The sequence below is a fragment of the Nicotiana attenuata genome, unplaced genomic scaffold (genome assembly GCF_001879085.1).
Source record: "Nicotiana attenuata strain UT unplaced genomic scaffold, NIATTr2, whole genome shotgun sequence".
Lineage (NCBI taxonomy): Eukaryota > Viridiplantae > Streptophyta > Magnoliopsida > Solanales > Solanaceae > Nicotiana > Nicotiana attenuata.
In genome coordinates, this window is record NW_017672456.1 from 81,610 (window position 1) to 105,253 (window position 23,644).

A 23,644-nucleotide genomic window follows, 5' to 3' on the forward strand; every position below is an offset into this window, starting at 1 on the left:
ATAAAAATCTTTAGCCAAAATGAGGAAAAAACTATAGCCATATCAGAGGTCGCATCAACCCAATCTAAAAAGCGCCTAAGGGCCAACGCGTAAGAGCCTAAGAGCCAGCCTAAAGAGCCTAAGGGCCAATGCGTAAGAGCCTAAGAGCCAGCCCAAAGAGCCTAAGGGCCGATATAGCGAAAACCTAAGGGTCAACGAGCCTGAGTCAAAATTGATTCGAGGACCAAGCCCTAAACGGTCAACTATTATCAACCGCTCATTGAGCATGAAAACCTAAGGGGTTTATCTCATAAGTTCGACACATCGAACTGGTTATCGACAAGCGTCGAAATTTATTCTAAAAAGGCAAAGGGAAAACAAGAAGTGACGAGAATCAAAAATCCTTATATATATATATATATATATATATATATATATATATATATATACACACATATATNTGGTAAGGTTTCACAAAGTCATATTTACGAGGCTCGCGCCTGGAGCCCTTACACAAAAAAGGAACAAATGAAAACCTAATCTACCATCGGGGTTGCTCAACCAGATGGAGCTCTCCCGAAAATTGTGCCTCAAATGGCCTGGCCTTCGACTCTTGGAACATCGAGGGCCTCCTCCCCCTCGGGGATTTCATCTTCGTCTTCATCATCCTCATAGCCGTTGGTCGAATCACTGGCTGAACCACCATCGGAGGAAAGCATAGTTGCCGGCTTTTCCTCTAGGGCCTTCACCCTCTCGATCTCAGCAAACAAATCGATGCCCCCTGTGTATACATCCTCGAGAGCCTGTCTCCTAAATTTTAATCGGGCATGTTCCAAATCTCGGGACAGTTTAAGCTCGGCCTCTTCGGATACCTTCCTGGACTGAGCATTTGCATCAGCGGCATCTTTTCTGTATGAGGACATGAGCTCAGCGGCCTCCGACTTAGCTATAGATAGCTCAACAACTAGTTCAGAATGGAGGTCTATGTATTTGCGACTTTCTCCCTCTACCTCTTGGAGTTGATGCTCAACCAAGATCAGCCTCTCTCGGGAGGCTTCTTTATCGGAGAACACTTCATCTGTACGCTGCTTCAGCCCGAGGATTTCAGTATTTCTGATTTTAAGCTCCTCTCGCATTAGATCATCTTTTCGCTTAAGCTAAAAGAATCAAAGCAAGGTATTTAGCACTTAACTGGCTAGGGCGAAAAATAAACCCACGAAGGTCATATTACCTCGAGATCGGCCCAATCTAGAGACATCCTCTCCAAATGCGCTCGAAGGTCACCTAGCTCCTCCTCCTTTTGAGCACAAAGGGCTTTAAGTTCGTCCAATTCAGAAACGAGCTTCCTAAATTCGTCCTCGCATCTAGCCAACTCTGCTTGTGACTTGGAAAAGGCTTGGTGAGAGAACTTTAAGGCCTGAAAGCACAGAAGAAGAGGGTCGGCAAAGCAAGAATCGAAACTCAACATACAACGGCCAAAATCAAGATTACCTGTTGCCGAAGCTTCTCGGATTCCTCAAAGATCAATGAGGCGTCGATATCGGGGCCTTCCTCGACACCAGCAAAATGTGCTTCAAACATACTGTTCTCTCCAGGGGATGCCCCCTCGACGGGAATGTTCATATCTTGGGCATCCCGTATCTGCCCAGGAAAAAATGATGGGCCCGGTAGAGGCTCATCTACATTAATCCCCTCGAATGATTCAACGAAGGCCCTCTCCCTCTCCTAGAGGCTTCATCATTGGTTCCTTCGGGTTCATCAGCCAAGTGCCCCTCGGTACAAAATGCGTTTGGGTCATTGGTCGGCTCGGGGACTTCGCCCGAATTCCCCTCAACAATCCCCTCATCTCGGGTAGGGACCACCTTGGCAGCCTCCGACTCAATCACCTTCGGCTCAGTAGATTTCGAGGCAGCTGCATTTCTTTTCCCCCTAAATACCAGCGAACAATCGTCACCCTCTTCGCCCTCGGCATAAAGACTTTCGGCCGCCTCCCAAGTTGAGGCCACTGAATCGGCCTCGGGATTTTGAATTTTAGCCTTTTCGGCTTCGAAGACTCAGCTGGTGATTTCTTCTTTCTCTTTTTCTCCTTAGCAGGATTTGGGGCATCTGCTTCCCCAGACGGGGGTTCCCTCATCAAGACGGCCTCTCCAAGGCCTCCATAGACACAAAGGATGAAAATATCAGCAAAAAATATCTTCTCTAAAGAGCTCGCAAATAAACAGAGATAAAAACTCACCATGATTTTTAGCTTCCCAACGGGTCTTAGCCAGATCGCGCCACACGTGCTCGGCGTATGGGCAGATCGAATCCAGTCGTCGGACCCAGCCCGGGAGATCGTTAACCGCACCGGGGTACCACTCGACAGTTGTATCATCGAAGAAAGTTAATTCAAAGTCAGGAAAATGTATCCGATCAAAGGAACGCGTTTACTTACGATTCATATTCCATTTCTCAGGAAATGGCATTCTCTCAACAGGGGTCAGGTCCGAGGTCCTGACTCGGACAAACAGGCTCATCCACCCTCGATCCTTGTCTTCATCGATGCTAGCAAAAAAGGTCTTCGGGGATCGACGTTTCAGCTTAATCAGGCCACCTAGATAAAGTCGGGGGCTATATAGTCTAATTAGATGGTTGAGGGTAAAAGGCATCCCTTCAACCATACTTGAGAAATACCTAATCATATAAATAATGCGCCAGAACGATGGATAAATTTGTCCAAGTGTCACCTGATATTGACAGTAGAAATCGAGGATCACTGGATCAATCGATGATGAAGAGGCTTCTACCGGGCCTAAGGTGAAAGGATATGTGTATACACTAAGGAAACCGGCTTTGTACGTGGTTATGTCTTCTCCTCATGAAGGAATCTCTACCACCACCGCTTTCCCCCAGCGGCAGTCAGCCTTCACTTTCTTGACTTCAGTAATTAAACCGATATACCGGGACATAGGTTTGCACCGTCCGGGACAGAGGAGGGGTTTTCGACCTGGAAGTCAGAAGATGTATCACAAGGCCCGGGGGTACACTCCTCGATACTAGGAGGGACTACCGTTTTACCTTTGGTCGTTCGAGAAGATGATGAAGCTTTTTCCTTTTGAGGAACAGTTTTAGAAGTTTTAGACATCAGTAAAGCGGAAAATCCAAAAAGATGGAATATATTGTTGGAAAAGAGAAGGGAGAATTCAAGGAAATTGAAAAGGGCCGAATGAAATTTTGGAAGCACTAAGAGAATGATATCCACAAGGTTATGGGATTTGTCTATTTATAAAGATCGTTTGAATGTGCTAAGGAAGCCAAAAGGCCGACCATCGGCCGCTTATGTCATGATGATTGACGTCAGGACCCAGACATCGGGAACCGGATTGTCGGAGATTGTTAAAGAACAGTCTACGAGTCAAGATCGAACAAGCGATCGTTCGATTATTTGAGCCCGAGGGCTACCCGAGTTCGAGCCAGTTCTCCCTCGGGGACTATTCATAAAGCCTCAGGGCTATCTTTATCTCAAGTTCGAGCAGACGCTCGCTCAACTATTGAGCCCAAGGGCTACCCGAGTTCGAGCCAGTTCTCACTCGGGGACTATTAATAAAGCCCCAGGGCTATATTTATCTCAAGGTCGAACAGACGATCGTTCGATTATTTAAGCCCAAGGGCTACCTGAGTTCGAGCCGGTTCTCACCCGGGGACTATTCATAAAACCTCAGGGCTATCTTTATCTCAAGTTCGAGCAGACGCTCGCTCGACTATTAAGCCCAAGGGCTACCCGAGCTCGAGCCAGTTCTCACTCGGGGATTATTCATAAAACCTCGGGGCTATCTCTACTTCGAGTTCGAACAAACGCTTGATCGATTATTAAGCACAAGGGCTACCTGAGTTCGAGCCAGTTCTCACTCGGGGACTACTAACAAAGCCTCGGGGCTATCTTTATCTCAAGTTCAATTTAAACGCTCTCTCGATTATTTTAGCCCAAGGGCCACCCGAGTTCGGGTGCGCCCTCGCTCGGGGACTATCTATAACGCCTTAGGGCTATCTTCACTTTAGAGTTCAAGCAAACTCTCGCTCGCGGACTATTTGTAAAGGCCTAAGGGCTATCTTTATTTTCAGATGATCAAGCAAACTCTCCCTCGAGGACTACCAACGAGGCCTAAAAGGGTTAAGCTTTATTTTAGGGAAAATCGAGACCCAACTCTCACTCAATTCGGACTCAAGAGTCCCGGCGACCTAAGTTTGTATCAGATCAATCCAGACTTAGTCCAAAGGATGACAAAGAGTTTTCGAGGAATATCATATTAACCGATCGAGAACCGAAGGGATTACTATGTCCGGATCCAATATTCGGACCGATCGAGAAAGTCATACGCTTGGGTTTTTCACAAACGCAGGTAGAATGGAATTCAGCACAAGTCGAAGGCAAATTAAAGAAACTTTTTTATTAGTAAACGACGATTACAAAAAGCACACGAGGGGTCCTTACACAGAAACAAAGAAGCAAAGAACAACGGCTAAAAAGCCTAATCTACTTTCGAGGGTATATTTTCGGGAGCGACATCTGCAAGAATTGTTTCCTCGGGGACCCCATTTCGATCTTTAGAACGATATCTTCAAGAATCTCCCCCGAAGCAGCTATAGCCTATCAAAGAGCAAAAGCTTTTAACACGCGCGGGAAATTGTGGCTTGGTGAAAAATTTGGCGAGTATGGGTCTCGTCAGCACTACTATTGTGAAGCCACTTCTTGAGACGTTGCACCGGTGTGGGATGCAAAAGTTAGTAGATGCCACCCCACTCCATGGAAAGCAAAAGGAATGAAGCGCCACACCAGGTTGAAGTTAAGAGAGATGAGCAGCGGTTTACGGTCCACATATCTTCCGATACGGGAAGAATTTGAGGCCCTTCCCTTATTATTTCGAGCCAACAACAACAACAACTCAGTATAATCCCACTCAGAGGTATAGCTTTGAAAAAGAGCCATGGCATAACTGACAAAGGTGTTGCCGTATGACCTTATGGTCACGATTTTGAACCATAAAAATGGGAGTTTGGAGGAAGATGTAGAGAAGGAAAAGAGCCAAAGGCTGTTGAAGAAAGATTGAGTGAATTCTTGGCTCAAGCAACCCCCCATTTATAGAGGGACAGTAGCGTGACCAACGACGCAATCAATGCCTATTGGGGAAACGAATCAACGACGCAATCAATGCTTTTGGGAAAACGGATCGACGACGCAATGAACACCTTGTGGAAAAATGAACTGACGGTATAATCAATGCTTCTAGGGAGACGAACCGATGGGATGTTTTCAATCACTTGGAACGCTTACGTCACGAGCATGACGTCATCACAAGAGGTTCGAGAAAGTCGAGGTCAAGATCGTTTCTTATCTTTTCATTCTAAGAAACGCGGGAACTATCTGTATACGGCCAAAATTGGGGAGTTCGACTTTGGGGCTACTATGCAGCTCCACGCCTAACCTCGAAGAAGCCCGAAGAAGGGCATGAGGTGCAACACCGAGGTGCATCCCTCGAGGGAGCACATCGAAGGCTCATTATGGTCGATCTCGGAGCAGTACGATCGATGATCATCATGAAAGGGCGGAAGGCTCCTGAAGACACGTGATGAGGACTGACAAAGCTTGCAAGGGACAGCACAAATCCCTATTAAGCCGCTATACAGCTGTACTAGTAGCTTTTCTTCGTCATTTATTAGACATATACTATGTTGGGGTTCACCCCTCCTATATAAAGGGGACTCTGGTCATTTTGTAGGGGGATACGCATTATTGCACAACACATTAAATACAATACAGCATTCTCTACTCTCTTTGCTAACACTATTGTTCTTCACATTTATTGCTTATTCTTTCATTATTCATTATTGTTCTTCATTTATTGCTCATCATTAGCCGCAAAAGGCCATCTGTGAGGCCCTCATTATCATTGATCTTCATCGATCGTTCGTAGCTAATAGCCCAACTAGACCTCGAGGCCCTGCTCCAGCTAGCTCAGGCCCAGCCTAGCGACCATTTTTGGTTTACATTCCTTGTTTTCTTTACTCATACTTAGCATCCATTGCCTAACAACTAGTATTAAGATAAATCACGTATTTTTAGAACCACAAATCAAATATTATTGTAGTTACCATTTTCAAGGTAAACAAATATATTTTTATTGGCTAGTACCTGTGACTATTTTTGGTTGAGCGGTCAAATGTGTTAAAAACTGTGATTCATTTGCACGTTACAAAATCCTTGTATTCGAGTTAAACAAAGACAGCGGCTGATGCAGTTGCCGATGATGCACAAAAAATTGATCGTAGTAACATACTCTCAAACAATAATACTGTATTCGAAATTCAATATCGGTCTTACGTTCTGTGCTTACTCTATAATATTTACCTAATATTTCATGGTTGTAATACTGCTAAACAAAAATATAAAAAAATACTTCTACTAAAAGCAATATAAAGCAAGTACCTCAAGTCTTCCACAAATAACCAAAAAGACAGTTTAATACCACATTCATCTATAATTATCTCAACCAAATCCCTGAAAATGGTATAAAGTAAGAATTATGTGATTAATTATTGGTAACCAGCGGATAACAAATGGTTAAAGAAACTTACTTATCATGAATAAACACTGTAATAATTATTTGAATTACATATTTTATACTATCCAATAGAAATAATTTTTGGGGCCTTGATTTTTTGGGGCCTAAAGCAAGAGCTTTATTGGCCTACGGGTGGAGCCGTCCTTGCTGAGGTGCAGCAAAAATTAGTATCAGACCAACAGCAACAGCGAAAAAATGATATTAGCCATTCTCTGCTCTGTCATAAGCATTGGACTTGTGCTTTGGTGCAAACGAAAAGCCAGCAGGAACCTTGCCTAGTAACATTTCGGATATCCTTATCTGCCGAGGGAATATTAGCACGTTAAATTGAAAGAATAATATGTGTTTTACACACCTAACAATTTGCTATCTACGAATGGTAAATTACGTACCCAGTCTGCAGCAGAATCAGAGGCCATTAGTGTCTCAAGGTCATCCCTACCGTAGTATGAGGGTGGTCGCCAATTTATTCTTTGTGGGATAATTTCTAACAGGCCAACTGGAACATACCGACATGTGTAACTAAGCCACTCCAACAAAAAGTGCCTGGTCGTCTCCACTCCTGTGCTCATTTAGGGCAAACATCAGGTATGGCCAATCATAACATTAATTCTCTTCAAGATCTTTCCAGTAGAAGAATGTCGCAAAGAAAGCAAATCGCCGGCAAATGCAAATAAAATCTAGAGAGAGAAACCCCATTTTTTCAAGACACATATGGAAAGCTTCTATTAACATACTCGTAGATCCTGCCAATTACGCCTTTACAGAGATTCAAGAAAACCTCGGTGAATGAACAACCATAGAATGTACAGGATACATAAGTCATTGCTAGTGTAAAATGGATAACAAAGAAAATAAGAAGACATCATTGTTCACATATACAATGGTCTAATCTGATGAGGAACTTCCCTAATATATTGACAAGTCAACCTGACAGAAGCATACTATATTCACAAGGATATAGGCAGTGAACAGTATCGATTGCATCTATTCTGCTATGAAAGGCCAGATATAGAGCACAGTTTAGAAGCCTGCACATGCGTGCAACTCTTTGCACGGACGTAGTTATTCCCAACTATGTTGCGCGGACTCTCCAAAATGTTGCCGCACCCGTGTCGGATTCTCCAAAAATACACTACTTGTATCCGACACGCACCCGGCGACATTTTCGGAGAGTCTGAGCAACATAGATTCCCAAGCTATCTCAATTTCTTATATATCTGATGAAAGAACCAAACATGATCATGAGATGTAAAGGTTAAGGCACTCAGTTTCATGAAGAGTAAACATGGATGCAAATATAATATAACATGATAGATCATCTTTAAGGCATGCTTCCAATAGGTTGCAGCAATTAATACCTTGGTAGATTTACCAGACAAACTTCATACTGATCCATAATATTTACGAAGATAACTATATACCTTTTGAATCAGAACCCCAGTGTTCAAGGCCAAATCGTGCATAATCCTTCAAGATATCTAGCCGCTCCCCAGATGTAATGTCCCAGTGCCTCTGTTCCTTGATTTCGGTAAATATCCACGGCTGCAAAATTAGGAAGTGCTGCTTAGTGCAGATAGACCCTCGGAGGCACAAATAGAATGAACAGGCAACCGTAACAAGTTTTACACAACGGAAATAGAGAGGAGAAAAGATCTTACTACAAACCTTTATCAATGCACCTCGGGCGATCATACATGTGGAAAGCTCAGGGGAGTCAGTTTTGTGCTTGTTCCAGTCTAAATAAGAAAATACATCACCGTTTCCAAGGACTTGTAAAGACTTGGGGGCCCTTTGTACACATTGGTAGATGTAATCCCAGTCAGCAAGTTTACTATATCGCTGTTGACGTGATCTACCATGTATGGTAACTGCAGTTGCACCCCAATTACCAATATCTGCTATGAGAGAATCAATGCGATTCTTCCCCTCAAAATAAGCAGTTCTTACCTAAAGCAGGAAAAAGTTGCATTGTCAAGCATCTCTGCACATCTCTTTAAGAACCATGGGCACGTGGGAACCAGATCTTTGAACAAGACAAACACAGAAAAGCAATAGTCTACACTAGGGTGGGAACTGGGAATTGTATCATAATGCCAAATACCTACGCCGCGAAAGGTTGGTCTCCAATAATACAAAACAAAAGGCAAAGCAGATCATCCTACCTTGATAGTTACTGGTATATCAACTGTTGCCGAAGCAGCTTTTACTACACTCTTCATCCGCATTGGTTTTGTAAGAAGAGCTGATCCAGCACCCTTGTTAACTACAATATCAATCGGGCATCCCATGTTAATATCAATGAAATCCACAGAGCATTCTTGTTCTATAAGCTCAACTGTCTTTGTAACAGTGTCTGGATAAGCTCCACAAATCTGAACACCAAACAAATTCTCGGACGAATGCCGTCTCAGCAGTGCCCACTCAGATGCTTGGCCCTACATTAGCCATAAGGTGCGAATTAATTGGTACTTAAGTTCAAGAATGTTACCCAAGTGAATGAAAAGTCTTTTTAGATGGAAAACGGTAAGACAAGGATGAGAGGCAAAGATTATTAATTCTCAAAGAAGCCAAAAGTTACATGTCCATAAACTGAACAAGTTATGTACCCCTGTACAAAATCATTCCAGGTGGTTCTCTTAACTTAATGGTTCCCTAACCATTAAACAATCACCACCACAAAAGCTTTTCACCAGTCTCACTCTCATTCTGATTCTATTTTGAGGCATTCATGAATAGATTTAATGATAATTTATGTTAATCCCATCCACAACTAGCAGTGACTCACCTGCAAAAGATTTGTGCACATTGCCATCTCACCAGATGTTACATCAGCTCCTAGCACCTTGCAAACTCTCCGAAAAGGCAGATTCCCAACTGTGGTCAAAGGCGCAAGATAGAGCTTATCTCGAAAATCAATAAGCTTTTTTTCACGGGGGTGCAATTTTAGGCTTTTATCAGAATCGGTAACCATGCCAGCAGTTGGGTCTGATTTATTCACGTCACAATTGCTGTCAAGAACTTCCCCCTGGACACTTGAACCTGTCAAAGTACAGAATATCAGCTACACGAGGTTTCACCTCTCCATAAAACAACCTGAATGCTCATAAAGGAATAAAGCATCTATTAACCATTGCTAGCTTGGGAGGAACAAATTTCATCGATTGATGATTTTGCCTTCTTTAAAGGTCTAATATCATCAGCCATATTATTTTCAACTACATCATCTTCTGGTGAAATGGAAGGAGTGATCTCCACTTTATTAGAGCAGTCACTAGCAGCTTCATTGCTGTCTGTTTTGGTATCAGTGGCTGGCTCTTTTGGCACAACTTCGCCATTTTCCTCTTTATCAACCAATATTTTATCTTTTGGATGGCCCTGCAATAAGAAATTCAAATGAACATGAGAAATAATCCAGAGACAGAAAAACATAACAGGTATGATACTGCTTCCTAATGGTCAAACATCTTGTACATTAAGCTAAAATTTGAAGCATGTCTAATAAAGAATCACCTTTTCCCCCTAACACTGGTATTGAAGAATGGAAGAAAAAAAAGTGGGAGGCACAAACCTCAAGTCCAAGAAGTTTGAGAGTAGCTTCAGCCTTCGGAAACTTCATTTTGTTTTTCCACAGAAGTTTCTGAGTGTCCTTATTAAAAAAATTTAGTTCAGAACTCTTCCTAGATATCTTCTCAGTTTGAGCTGAAACATCATCTTCGTGGGTCCCTGCAAACCTACAAGCCAATCCATAAGGGCATGGCCCTTCATAAACCAGAAAAGGGCAACTACCCTCTATATCAGCTGGTTTCTGCATTCAAAACAACAGCAAAGATTGTAATTTTACGGGATCACATAACAGCATCATAATTATAACTATGATATTATTTCTTAATTTACCTCAGCTTTAAAAGCTTCCAAGTCATGACTAAACCGACATTTGTCACTATAAGGGCACGCACTAACTTTTCCAGTTTTGGCCACCTCGGGACAGATATGCAATGGTGATTTTTGTTCCTGCAATCATTTCAATCATTACATTTACTATACAATAACCACACCAACCACAATCCCTTTTTTCTATTTCTTATGAGTGATTATACCAACCAAAATCTTAAAACACAATCACATCAGTAAATATTTACTCGACCAGTGTTTACAGCAAGCCAAACAACTTAACCTAGCAGTTAAAAATTAAATTAAAGATATATATCATTTAATCATGGTTAAGTGATAACTGTCGGTATGAAAGAATACTTACCGCACCCAGTGTTTCACCAAACCAAGCAATTAACCCTTAGCTGTTAAAAATGAAGTAAAAATACATATCATTGAACCGTGGTTTGATAAATGTGTGTATGAAGGGTACATGTCCTATATTCACCAGATGCCGGTAATATTTTGACCATCACACAAATATCAGTTATAAAATTATGTTCAGCTAAAATGGAACTTTTGAAGAGAAAATTTCAACTCAACACTCTATACTTATCCTCTATATGCATTCCATTCTATTTAGGATACTTCATTCCAATAAAGACAAATAATGTGTCCTTTAAATTCGCCAAAAATAAGCTTTTTTTAAATAATGAGAATCACCTGACGGCGTTCACGTTTAATTTGGCGTTTGGATTTCTTCTCCTTAAGAATAGGAGCGCTTTTGACCTCAGCTGCATCGTCGTTTTCGACTCCAACGGCGCCGTTGTTGTTGTTGTTGTTTGAAGGTCTAGAAGGTGGAGGGCGAATATACTCTCTCTTCACAGGAGCTATGGCTTTAGCTACTAACTCCTCTGGAGTTCTAAATGGTTGATTTACTTCACCGTAATCGATGTTCGATGAAGACTGTTGTACTGGAGCCTCCGGCTGCTCCGTCGCAGTCGCCGCCGGCGACGAGTCCGTAAGGGTTTCGTTTTCCATGGAGTGTGGAGGTTGTGGTTAGGGTTTAGGTGAACCAGTGGAGATTATAGACGAGGGTTTAGCTGCAGAACAACGACGTCGTATGGAACATTCGGATGTACTTTTCCTCCCTAACCGTTATTTGGGTTTTTTTTAACGTTTCCAAGGTGCGATAATAAAAAAATGGAAAAGGGCCAAAACTACCCCTATCGTTTGCTAAATGATTTATAAATATCCTCCGTCAATCTATCCGTCCAAAAAAATACACGACGTTATTTCTATTAACAAAATTACCCCTCGATTTAACAGCAACAGATGTGAGCCCCACTTTTAATGACGTGTCAACGTATTACTAGGCCACGTGGCAATCACTGACTGAAACAACAATGGATATTATTTCGACCCACTTAGCTGACCCGACCCAATAGCTTCCCCATTTTTCGGATCTTCTTCTTCTTCATTTCGCCCAAACTCTCTCCCCCCCATTCATCTTCTCTCTTAAACCAAAAAATTTCCCTAAATTCCAAAACTTTCCAAATTCTAGAACTTTTCACTCATTTCCGGTTTGCAGTCTCCCTCCCACTCCCAAAACCCCAAGAAGCAAAACTTAATAGAGAAATAAACTAATTTTTGACAAAATTCTACTTATTTGAATTGGAAAAACTGTAGATTTGATAGAATGGGGAAGCCAGAAGCTTTGGGGAATTCTTCTATGACCGTCAAATCCAGCCTATTTTTTTTTTTGTTTTTACCGCAACCTGTTATGCCTTTTTTTTTAATGCCAGAAAAAGAAACAAAAAAAAAAACTTCCAAGGCAAACGATTTGGCTGAGGCTTCGAAAGTCGCCGGAAATTTAAAGGCAAAGGGAAGTCATATTTCAACGAGAAAACGTTTTTTTTCAAACTTGTCCATGTAAATGAATACATTGGGGTGGTCCAGATTTGTGGTGGTTATGGAGGAAAATAGGAGTGGTGACAATGGTGAAGGAAGAAGATGCTAACTATTTTCCTTTTTCTTTTTTAAGTTAAAAAATAATTAGAGCAGGTCAAATAATTGGGGCGGATATATTCTGCCCATAATTTTTGTTTGACCCAATAAGCCACATGGCCCAGTAATACGTTGACACGTCGTTAAAAGTGGGGCTCACATCTGTTGCCGTTAAATCGAGGGGTAATTTTGTTAATAGAAATAACGTCGTGTATTTTTTTGGACGGATAGATGGACGGAGGGTATTTATAAACCATTTATCAAGCGATAGGGGCAGTTTTGGCCCTTTTCCGTAAAAAAAAATAAGTTATGGATACAACTAAAAACTTAATCGTATATGCTGTTTTTTATATCAAATTAAAAAATGTAATATTTGTAGTTAAAAATTAAAAGGAGAATACATTTTACTTAATTATAATTAAGTGATAAGTATATGTATGAAAGCTAAATATTTTAAAATTCATATAAATTTTAGTGAATACAAGTAATGTTTTACTTGGATACAACCTCTCAATACTAAAAGATTTGTTGAATATTGGCCACATAAATGTGAGGATGGAAGAGAGGCTGCAAATCTATTACAATAGTGTTGGTTCCCCAAGTATAAGCAGTTAGTAAACTGTATTTGTAAAATAATTCTAGAGAAAATAAAATAACATATAAACAGAAATATAAACGAAATAGAAGTTAATCCGAGCCCACTAAATTCATAGTGTTTCCTTAAGAAATTTAACTCCCTCCTAGTAACCAAGGTTGTGGATTATTTCCTCCCATGATATAACGAATTATACACTGGTGTGGTGGTACTACAACCACCGGTGTTTCAGCGAACACAAAGTTCGGTAGTGAATCACACTTAGTGTTGCTTTCTTTGAAGTTAAAACAATGCAGAAGAAAGGAGGAGAACACAGAAAATCGTATGAAAAATCTGAGAGAATGGACTGGTATTTATAGCCAATGTTGAGCTAAAAACTGACGAGGTGCAACTCTTCAGAATGACTGTTTATGTAAAACGGCTATAACATAAATGCCATAACATAAATGGCTATTTACGCAACAATAAACCGGGAATTGAAGAGGGAGGTTAATTTTCCGTTACAAAATCGGAAAACTGAAAACGGATAACGGAAATAATGTTTAATATTTTCGTTGGATTTAATATTAAAATATTTCGTTGGATTTCTGTTAATATTTGCTATTAAAAAATAAATTTGGTCCAAAAAATTAATCAATCAATCGATCATTTGACCAAATCCAAATCCAAATCCAAATCCGAAGCCGAAGCCGAAGCCGAAGCAGAGTCGAGCAACGACGACGACGCGAGGCTTGCTTTCTTCTTAACTCTTTAAGAGCTACAAAAAGAGCAATTGTATATATACCCATCAAAAACCTTTTCCTCTTCCAATATGGGACAATGTCCCATTGTCAAGGGGGAAAACTTAAAATTTCACTTAAAAGTTTCATTTTCCCTTCATTTCCCATTCACCCTCTTTTAAGCCTAATTAGCTTAAAACCTCAACAATCCCCTACATGAATGGGGAATGGCTATATCACGAAAATATGCATGAAAAATTGTGTAATTCGCAAGCAAGGATTAATTGCATCTGGATAAGTAGGTTTCCCTTTGAACTTACCGTAGTGAACTTATGTCGGATATACTCGGTCAATCGGTAGATTTGATATCTTTGAACCGTCGAACTTTGGTGTACACCTAGACAATCATAATTCACACAACCAAGCCTTAACCGTCTTTGGTTCTCATTGTTGTGTTCGTTTCAGCCATGAACACCGCCTGGTTTCATAAGTGTGTAGAGAACTGGCCTTACAAAATTTTCCTTGAAGCGGCTAGCACTTCACACTTGCATAGGTGATTCCTAAACGTGTCATCCTATAGATACACTATTTTATATACCCGGTATCAAATTTAGAAATCATTAAAAAGCCTTAATGCTTTATCCTTGTTACTTAACATTGTCTCATCACGAAAATGAACCAAAATTTTAATTGACAATGTTGAACCGTCATTAATGATTTTGTTTGATCTCCTTGAACCTAGATCTCCGGATCTCCAGTCTTCTAGGTAGAGTTACCGCCACAATGACTTGTTCTCGGCCATAGTCTCATTCCCCTCGATGATTTCTCAACTACCTCTCTAGTTAGGCCTTTTGTAAGTGGATCTGACACATTATCGCTTGACTTTACATAGTCAATCGTGATAATAACTCTAGAGAGTAATTGCCTAAACGGTTTTATGTCTTTGTCGTATGACGAGATTTACCGTTATACATAACACTCCAGCCCTTCCAATTGCCGCTTGACTGTCGCAATGTATGCATATTGGTGCCAACGATTTGGGCCAAAATGGAATTTCTTCCAAGAAATTCCGGAGCCATTCAGCTTCTTCACTTGCTTTATCTAAGGATATGAATTCAGCCTCCATTGTAGAGCGGGAAATACAAATTTACTTGGACGACTTCCAAGATACCTCTCCTCCACCAATAGTGAATACATATCCACTTGTGGACTTAGAATTAGTTGAACCGGTGATCAAATTTGCATCACAGTATCCCTCAATCACCGAAGGATATTTACTGTAGGGCAAAGCAAAGTCCTGGGTATGTTTTAAATATCCCAAAACTCGTTTCATTGTCATCCAATGAGATTGACTTGGATTGCTCGTGTATCGACTCAATTTTCTTATAGCACAAGCTATATCTGGCCGTGTACAATTCATGATATACATTAAGCATCCCAACACACAAGCATAATCCAATTGTGATATGCTTTGGCCTTTGTTCTTTGTTAATGTAAGATTCACGTCAATTGGAGTCTTTGCAACTTTAAACACTAAGTGCTTGAATTTTTCAAGTACTGTCTTAATATAATGAGATTGTGACAGTGCCAGACCTTGAGGAGTCTTATGGATCTTAATCCCCAAAATTAAATCAGCAACTCCCAAGTCCTTCATATCAAACTTTCCAGTTAGCATACGCTTAGTCGCATTTATGTTGGCAATGTCATTTCTCATTATCAGCATATCATCCACATATAAGCAAACAATGACTATGTGATTTGGAACTTTTTAGTGTACACACATTTATCACATTCATTTATCTTAAAACCATTTGACAACATTGTTTGGTCAAATTCCGCATGCTATTGTTTAGTTGCTTATTTTAGTCCGTAAAGGGACTTAACAAGTCTACATACCTTCTTTTCTTTACCCGAAACCACAAACCCTTCGGGTTGTTCCATGTAGATTTCTTCCTCCAAATCTCCATTCAAGAAAGCCGTGTTAACGTCCACTTGATGAATTTCAAGACCATACACTGCAACTAATGCTACTAACATCCGCATGGACGTAATTCTTGTAACTGAAGAGTATGTATCAAAGTAGTAAAGACCTTCTCGTTGTCCATACCCTTTGACCACAAGTCTTGCCTTAAATTTATCAATAGTGTCATTATCTTTCATTTTCCTCTTAAAAAACCATTTAGAACCCAAAGGTTTATTTCCAGGAGGAAGATCAACAAATTTCCAAGTACGGTTGTCCAATATGGATTCTATTTCACTATTGAATGCCTCTTTCCAAAACAATGATTCCGAAGAAGACATAGCCTCTTTGAATGTTCGAGGCTCATTTTCCAATAAGAAAGTCACAAAATCCGGTCCAAATGAAGTAGACGTTCTTTGACGTTTACTACGTCTTGGATCCTCCTGATTAAATGTACTTTCTTTTGTCTTCCCGAGGTCGTTTAGATCCTTCACCAATCGACTCACATTCCTTTTTATACGGATATATATTTTCAAAGAACTTAGCATTATCTGATTCTATAACCGTATTATTATGAATGTCGGAATTTTCTGATTTATGAACCAGAAATTGATATGCTTTACTATTGCTCGCATATCCTATGAAAACGCAATCAATGGTTTTCGGTCCTATTTTTACCCTTTTGGGTTTAGGAACTTGCACTTTTGCCAAACACTCCCACGCTTTAAAATAATTCAAGTTAGGCTTCCTTCCTTTCCATTTTTCATATGGAATGGATTGTGTTTTGCTATGGGGTACTCGATTTAGTATCCGGTTAGCTGTAAGAACGGCTTCCCCCCCAAAAGTTCTGTGGCAAACCAGAACTTATCAACAATGCGTTCATCATCTTCTTTAATGAACGATTCTTTCTTTCCGCAATCCCATTTGATTGGGGAGTGTAGGGCCGTTGTTTGATGAATAATTCCATATTCTAAACATATTTCTTCAAAAGGAGATTCATATTCACCACCCCCTATCACTTCTTATCATTTTGGTTTTCTTGTTAAGTTGCGTTTCAACTTCATTTTTGTATTGCTTGAATGCGTCTATTGTCGCGCCCCCTTTTTTTCTCGCGGAGTCCGGGTTTCGACATTTCTTTGGGACAACTCATTTCCTTTTGGGAATTGGGTATGGAATTTTGAAGAGTCGCCACCTAACGAATTTAAGGTGCGTTAGGGCACCTAAAGCAAATAACTCATAAACCGCTTTGCATTACCAGAGATTGGGTAAGGGCTCGAAATAACCTTGAGGGGAAGGTGTTAGGCACCCCTCGAGGTCCACAACGGTGGGTCCCGGCCAAACTCGAATTAGGTGAATTAGTCTTATAAGCAAACAAAGCAATTTAGACAAATAGATATTATGTTTAAAACAAGGGGAAAATGGGTCCTAGGTTTTTTAGCCTATAGGATTACTTCTGTGCAATACATGGTAATTGTCTCCAAGTTGGGGTGCTACACATAGTATTAGCGCACAGGTCATCATATCCTTTACTACCCGATTACCCTCCCCTTAATGGTTATAGAAGCGATTCTAATTAAACATACTCTATGCGTGCATTATCCGTCCCTTACTTAAGGTCCTGGAGGTGCTTAGGACTTCTAGTTAAGGTGGATCTAGACTCTCCTGTAGTGTTTAAAAGGAGAAAATCTAAGCGACAAGCCAAACAAATAGGACTGTCAGATAAAGAAAAAGTTAAAGGCTCACATTTACCTCCACAAATAAGCAGGCAATTGCACGCCTCAAACAATAGTATTTCAGACACTTTAAAAGTCCTATAGCAGGATATCTAGGTGAGCACAAAGCAGAACATATGCACCATTTTTATTAAAGCGAGGCGGAAGGTACTTAATCAATTTGCCTACTGATTTTAGGACTAGCTGAATCTGGGCAATTCACAAACAGTTCAACAAAAACACAGTTTTATAATTTCAAGATTTTAATCGCCCTACAGGCTTGCCTAGGCGTGGATCAGAGATGTCCTATGAACATGATATCTAATCGTTAATCAGAATTGCAATAAACTAGTAAACAATTTTAAGAAGGCAATTTGGTTCATTAGGTCCTATAGACATGCTGTCTAGGTGCTGAAAATAATCACAAACGTTGCAGAACTAATTTTTAATATAAGTCTGATATCTAGGTGTTGAGATTGCTTTTATACTTATTTCCTATAGGTATGATTGCTACTAAAGAAACTGATTTTTTATACGATTTGATTGCAGGTATGATATCAAGGTGAGTGCAATAAAAATTCTAGAACATGGTTTCTAATGCACATAAGAGAATTCATGAACATGATCGTTGCGGTTGAGTTAGCAACAACCTTGAGACAGGATTTCTAGCGCGGATGCGAACATGCATAATTCAGAGCAAATAACATGATGAACCTATAAGCATGTCTTCTATTGCATACAATAACCTATAGGCATGGTTTCTAATGCAGTAAGATAATCATAACAGTCCTAAGAACATGATTTCTACCCGATTTTCCCACAAAACATATATAAAAGTCCCTCTCATTTTACTAATATCCCCAATATCTGTTTTACAAGAATTATTATTACAGGCCAAAGATGAATGAATTACAGAAATGATACTGCTAAACTGTAGGGAGCCTGGATAGGCCCAAAAGTAAACCTGGAAAAACCAAGCCTTCAACCAAGTATGAACATGCCAATATTCTCATAGTGCACCTGAGGGTATCCTGGTGTGTCAAAGTTCTCAAGGGCCTCAGGGACCCCGGACAATGCTCACACCAGAAAACTTTTTAAAGAAACCTTTGTGAGCAAGTTTTGGAGAGCCAGCTCCAGTGTGTCAAAGTTTAGAGGAGTCTCATGGACTCCTAGGCAATGCTCACACTGGAGGGGCAGGACCCTAGGTGTTCTAAGAATAGGAGTTGAAAACAGGAGATAGTTTTAAGAAATAGTTTTGGATTTCAGGGGGTAAGGAGCAAACAGAGTCATTCAACACTATGAAAAGATTCCAGCAATCCAACAGTAAACAGAAACAGGATCACTTCAAGCAAAGTTTCAACTTAGTTTACTAGTTGTTACTAGGTGAGTATATGACAGGTATTAAACAAGAAATGGCATGCTGGGGTCAGATTACCAATCAGACAATCATATACAAAAGGGGTAGCAGGGATTGGGAGCATGGAAATTATTAGTCTGTTAGGGGGGTGAACACTTAAAACAGGGCAGGAAACATGCCAGTTGAAAAACAAGTAGACATGGATCTAATTTACATATAAGTAAACATGTAAACATGCTGAAAGCCGGAAACACATAGGTTTGATTAAACATAAGTAGGCTGATTACAAGGAAACACATAGGTTAAACGGAAGTAGACATGCTGATTACAAGGAAACACATAGGTTTAATTGAATAGCAGTAAACATGCGATTAGGAACATAAAGCACAGGGATCTAATGAGATAAAAGTAGACATGCTGATAACAGGATACATGGTTTAATTGAATAGCAGTAAACATACTGATTAGAGAAACACATAGGTTTAGTAAAACATAAGAAAAGACATGCTGATTATAAGGAAACACACAGGTTTAATTGAATAGCAGTAGTGGAGGCATACCAGTTAAGAGATAGCAATAGAAGAGTGAAGCAAACAGGGTCCAAAGGTCTAGCCTTGGCTTCCAGCCGGCTAGACAGTGCAACAAACAAAGAGTAGAAGATTGTGATAGAGGAAGAGAGCAAGAACTTTGTGTCTTTCTATGTCTGTGTGTGTGTGTTAAAGAAAAAGAGTGAGGCTTATATAGCATTGAGTAGAGTAGAGTAAATAAGGTAAGACAGTTTAAAGGTTTGCAAATAAGGCAAAAAAAATAATCAGTCAATCAGTTAGGCAAAAATCATGGGATTATATCCAAAAATAACTCGGAATTGAGGTCTAAATAAGGTAAGTGGTAAGTCTGATAGCCAATTAGAGTCAGAAAACTGAAAATCCGGCAAGTAACAAGCAATTAGTCACACAAACAAGGTAACACAAGTAAATTAGTGACTAATATGGAGTTGGTAAGTCAATCAGCCCACAAATTAAGCTTAACAGGAACAATTACGACAAGTAGTACCAATTAGGAGTCCCAAAAATAAGGAAAGTAAATAAAATTACAGGAAGTAATCGCCTCAGTAAACAAAGCGAATTTCAAACCCTAGGCAGTTTAGGCACTCAGTCAATCACTCAAAATAACGGGCAAATATTGGAGCGAACAATGAAATAATCAAACAAACTAAAAACTGGAACATAGTCATGCAAGAATCAGTAGAAAAAGAGAATCAAACTCATAGGAATTTTTTTTAGAAAAGTTTCACAGAAACAGACGAAGTGAAACCCTAGTTCTTAGAGAACATTAGGATCGATTAATAATAGGGAAAACAGAAAATCTTTAAGGAAAAAAATACTATAGGAACTCGAAATCTTTTCAGGTCCAGAGAGATTTGAACAGCAAATAAGAAAGAAGCAAAACCCTAATCTAGAGGGATACTAAAATCAATTAACAATAAAGAGAACAAGAGATTTTAAACAAAAACTACTGGATAAACTATAAATCACTCCAGATCTACAATGATCTGAAAAGATTCACGTTGAAAAGATGAAGGTTTTTGAGAAAAGGGCGGGGTAAAGGAAAAATCTAACCACAGCCACAAAACCAACGAGTCTCACGAATGTTGATGAACACAATAAGAAAACGAAAAGCCTAGGTCGACTTTGAGTCGAACCTCTTCGAAGTTCCCTCAGAAAACAACGAGAATCGAACATCCAGGAGAGGTAATAGGTTAGATAGGGTAGCAAAACCCCAAATAACCCCATATTAGGTCAGGGATCGAAGGGATTTGGGAGGTTTAGGGGTGACAACGCATCTAGGTTTTAGGTGGTCTCAGAGAGAATAGATAAGATGAGGGATTCAAGGGCGGCGGGGTGTAACAAATGACTAGGGTTAGGGGGTCGTTTAGGTTAAAAAAGGAAAGGGTGATCGTGGACCGTTGATCTCAGAGATCAACGACCACGATTAGAAGGGATTTGGGTCGGGTAGAGGTCGTTTGGTTTTGGGCTGGGGTGATTTGGGCTTAGGTTAAGTTAAATTGGGTTTGGAGGGTCCGATTTTGGATACAATTAAGGGGCTATTTGTTAAATACCCAATTTATTAATAAAATAATTTTAAAAATAGCTAATTAAATGATAAAAAATGATTTTTATGCATAAAGGTGATTACTTAATATTATAAAAATAGAAAAAGTTATTTTCTGTATAGGTAATGTAATTATGCATATGGATGGGCTATTATTGCAAAATGTGCAATTATAGTCTTAAAATGCAACTGTAATTGTAGAAAATGCAATTAAAAATGTTTGAACACTTATATGAGTATAAATGATGAATTTAGATGACTAAATCATTGTAAAGTAATACGAGGGATAATTATTGAATATTTATATAATTAAAATATAGAAATAAATTGATTTAAGGCCTTTTTAAAAATTATAGAAAAGATTGTAAAAAACACTTGTGCATGTTTAAATGCATGCACAATATTTTGAAAGTATGTATGCATGTTTAAAAAATATATGAGGGAAAAATTGGGTATCAACATCTATTACTTCATCTTTACAATTAAGTAAGTAAACATAGCAATATCGAGTACTAGCGTCAATAAAGTTATGAAATACTTCTTTCCACCGCGAGATGGTATTGACTTCATGTCGCAAATATCTGTGTGAATTAAGTCTAAAGGATTTAAATTCCTTTCAACTGACTTATAAGGATGTTTAACATACTTAGATTCCACATATATTTGACATTTTAATTTGTCGCATTCAAACTTAGGCAATACTTTCAAGTTAATCATTTTCCGCAAGGTTTTATAATTGACATTGACCCAAACGTATATGCCATAATTCATTTGACTCAAGTAAGTGAGACGAAGCTGAAATTTTATTATTATTCTCGACAACCATTACATTCAGCTTGAAAAGGCCCTTAGTGAGGTAACCTTTTTCTACAAACATTTCATTCTTACTTATTACAATCTTATCGGATACAAAAACACACTTAAAATCGTTCTTAACAGGAAGTCCAACAGAGACTAAATTCTTCCTAATCTCGGGAACATGAAGGACATTGTTCAAAGTCACCACCTTGCCAGAAGTGATTTTCAGAAATATCTTCCCACATCCTTCAATTTTGGCTATTGCAGCATTTCCCATAGAAAGCGTCTCTTCGGGTCCAACAGGAGCATATGTAGCAAACGCTTCCCTAACAGCACAAACATGGCGAGTGGCTCCAGAATCAATCCACCACTCGTTAGGATTTCCCACCAGGTTGCATTCAGAAAGCATAGCACACAAGTCATTAACATCTTCGTGCTTTTCAACCATGTTTGTTTGACCCTTCTTCTCGTCTTTCTTAGGAGCACGACAATCTGTAGATTTGTATCCAGCTTTCCCACAGTTGTAGCAATTTCCTTTGAACCGCTTCTTGCTTGGGTTGCTTTTTCGGTCCAGAAGCCTATTTCCTCTTTCTCTTATTTTGAGGAGTATCCTCAACAATGTTTGCTCCCATTATTGTTGAGTTTCCACGGCCTCTCTTTTCAGCAGCTTTGTTGTCCTCTTCGGTTCTCAATCGAACAATGAAATCTTCAAGTGACATCTCCTTGAGTTTGTGTTTCAAGTAGTTTTTGAAGTCCCTCCACAAAGAAGGCAACTTCTTAATCATCGCTGCTACTTGGAATGCTTCATTGATGACAAGACCTTCAATGAAAATTCTGTTAGTAAAAATACTAAAATTACTACTTTCAACATCAGTATTAATTTGACTTATACCTTCAGCAAGGAGATCGTGAATAATCACTTGCAATTCCCAGACTTGGGTAATAACAGACTTGCTATCTACCATTTTGTAGTCCAAAAACTTAGCGGCAACGAATTTCTTCAACCCGGCATCTCCAGTTTTGTATTTCTTTTCAAGCGCAGTCCACAATTCTTTTGACATCTCCACACCACTGTAGACATTATACAGATCGTCCTCCAGTCTGCTAAGAATATAATTCTTGCACAGAAAATCAGAATGCTTCCACGCATCAATCACGAGAAAGCATTCATTCTCTGGAGTTTCATCGGGCATAATAGGAACACCTTCTGTCACGACCCAAACCGGATGGGCCGTGACGAGCACCCGGTGCCTTACTCAACCGAGTACCAACATAACATATCTTTCTTATCATACTATCATGGTAAATGAGCTAGAAAACTCGTCATGAGATAACAAGAATGAAACATAGGGGAATACTCAACATCTGACGACCCACCATGATATGCAAACTTATACATGTGACATACGGGCCTATAAAGCCGACATGGCCATTTGTAAACTCAAAACATAAGCCGAAAAGGCCATACAAGTATCCATACACCTGACATATGTCTACAAGCCTCTAAGAGTACCTAATATCATAAAGGTCGGGACAGGGCCCCGCCATACCAATCAATACATATCCAAAGCATACTGACCAAATAGGCAACTCCGGAGCAAGTGGAGTACACCAACACCTTCGCTGAGCTGATAGCCTACTAGGAGGAATGTCAACCTGTCTATCGGGACCTGCGGGCATGAAACGCAGCGTCCCCAGGCAAAAGGGACGTCAGTACGAATAAAGTACCGAGTATGTAAGGCAGGAAAGCATAAATAAGAACAGTAATGTAAAGAGAGATAGAGGAGATACAACTTGTAACATCTGAGTGCCTCTGGGGGCTACTGACATGAAATGCATAATACATATATATACATAAACTTTTAAAAACATACGCCTCTGTGGGCATCATCATCATCATATCATACCCGGCCTCAAAGAGGACTCGGTAAAA

General features: G+C 39.8%; 1 protein-coding gene across 1 annotated transcript; it reads right to left on the bottom strand.

Annotated features, from left to right (window-relative positions):
* Nucleotides 1–6,469: 6,469 nt before the first annotated feature.
* On the bottom strand, nt 6,470–11,549 carry LOC109213279 (tRNA-dihydrouridine(47) synthase [NAD(P)(+)]-like). The gene is made up of 10 exons (XM_019377061.1): nt 11,175–11,549; nt 10,476–10,592; nt 10,150–10,386; nt 9,710–9,956; nt 9,367–9,620; nt 8,744–9,016; nt 8,247–8,528; nt 8,003–8,123; nt 6,971–7,140; nt 6,470–6,878 (listed from the first exon to the last, which is right to left on the bottom strand). Exons 1-10 carry the CDS (start codon nt 11,490–11,492, stop codon nt 6,780–6,782), a joined length of 2,118 nt encoding a protein of 705 aa, XP_019232606.1. The 5' UTR covers nt 11,493–11,549; the 3' UTR covers nt 6,470–6,779.
* Nucleotides 11,550–23,644: the final 12,095 nt, after the last annotated feature.

Excerpts from the sequence above, each read along its gene's own strand:
- LOC109213279 (XM_019377061.1), bottom strand. The coding sequence starts at position 11,492 with ATGGAAAACGAAACCCTTACGGACTCGTCGCCGGCGGCGACTGCGACG. Across the intron at positions 10,593-11,174 it reads TTAAACGTGAACGCCGTCAG|GAACAAAAATCACCATTGCA; the intron begins GTGATTCTCATT and ends AAATGATTGCAG. Across the intron at positions 7,141-8,002 it reads CTGGGGTTCTGATTCAAAAG|GAGTGGAGACGACCAGGCAC; the intron begins GTATATAGTTAT and ends AAATGAGCACAG.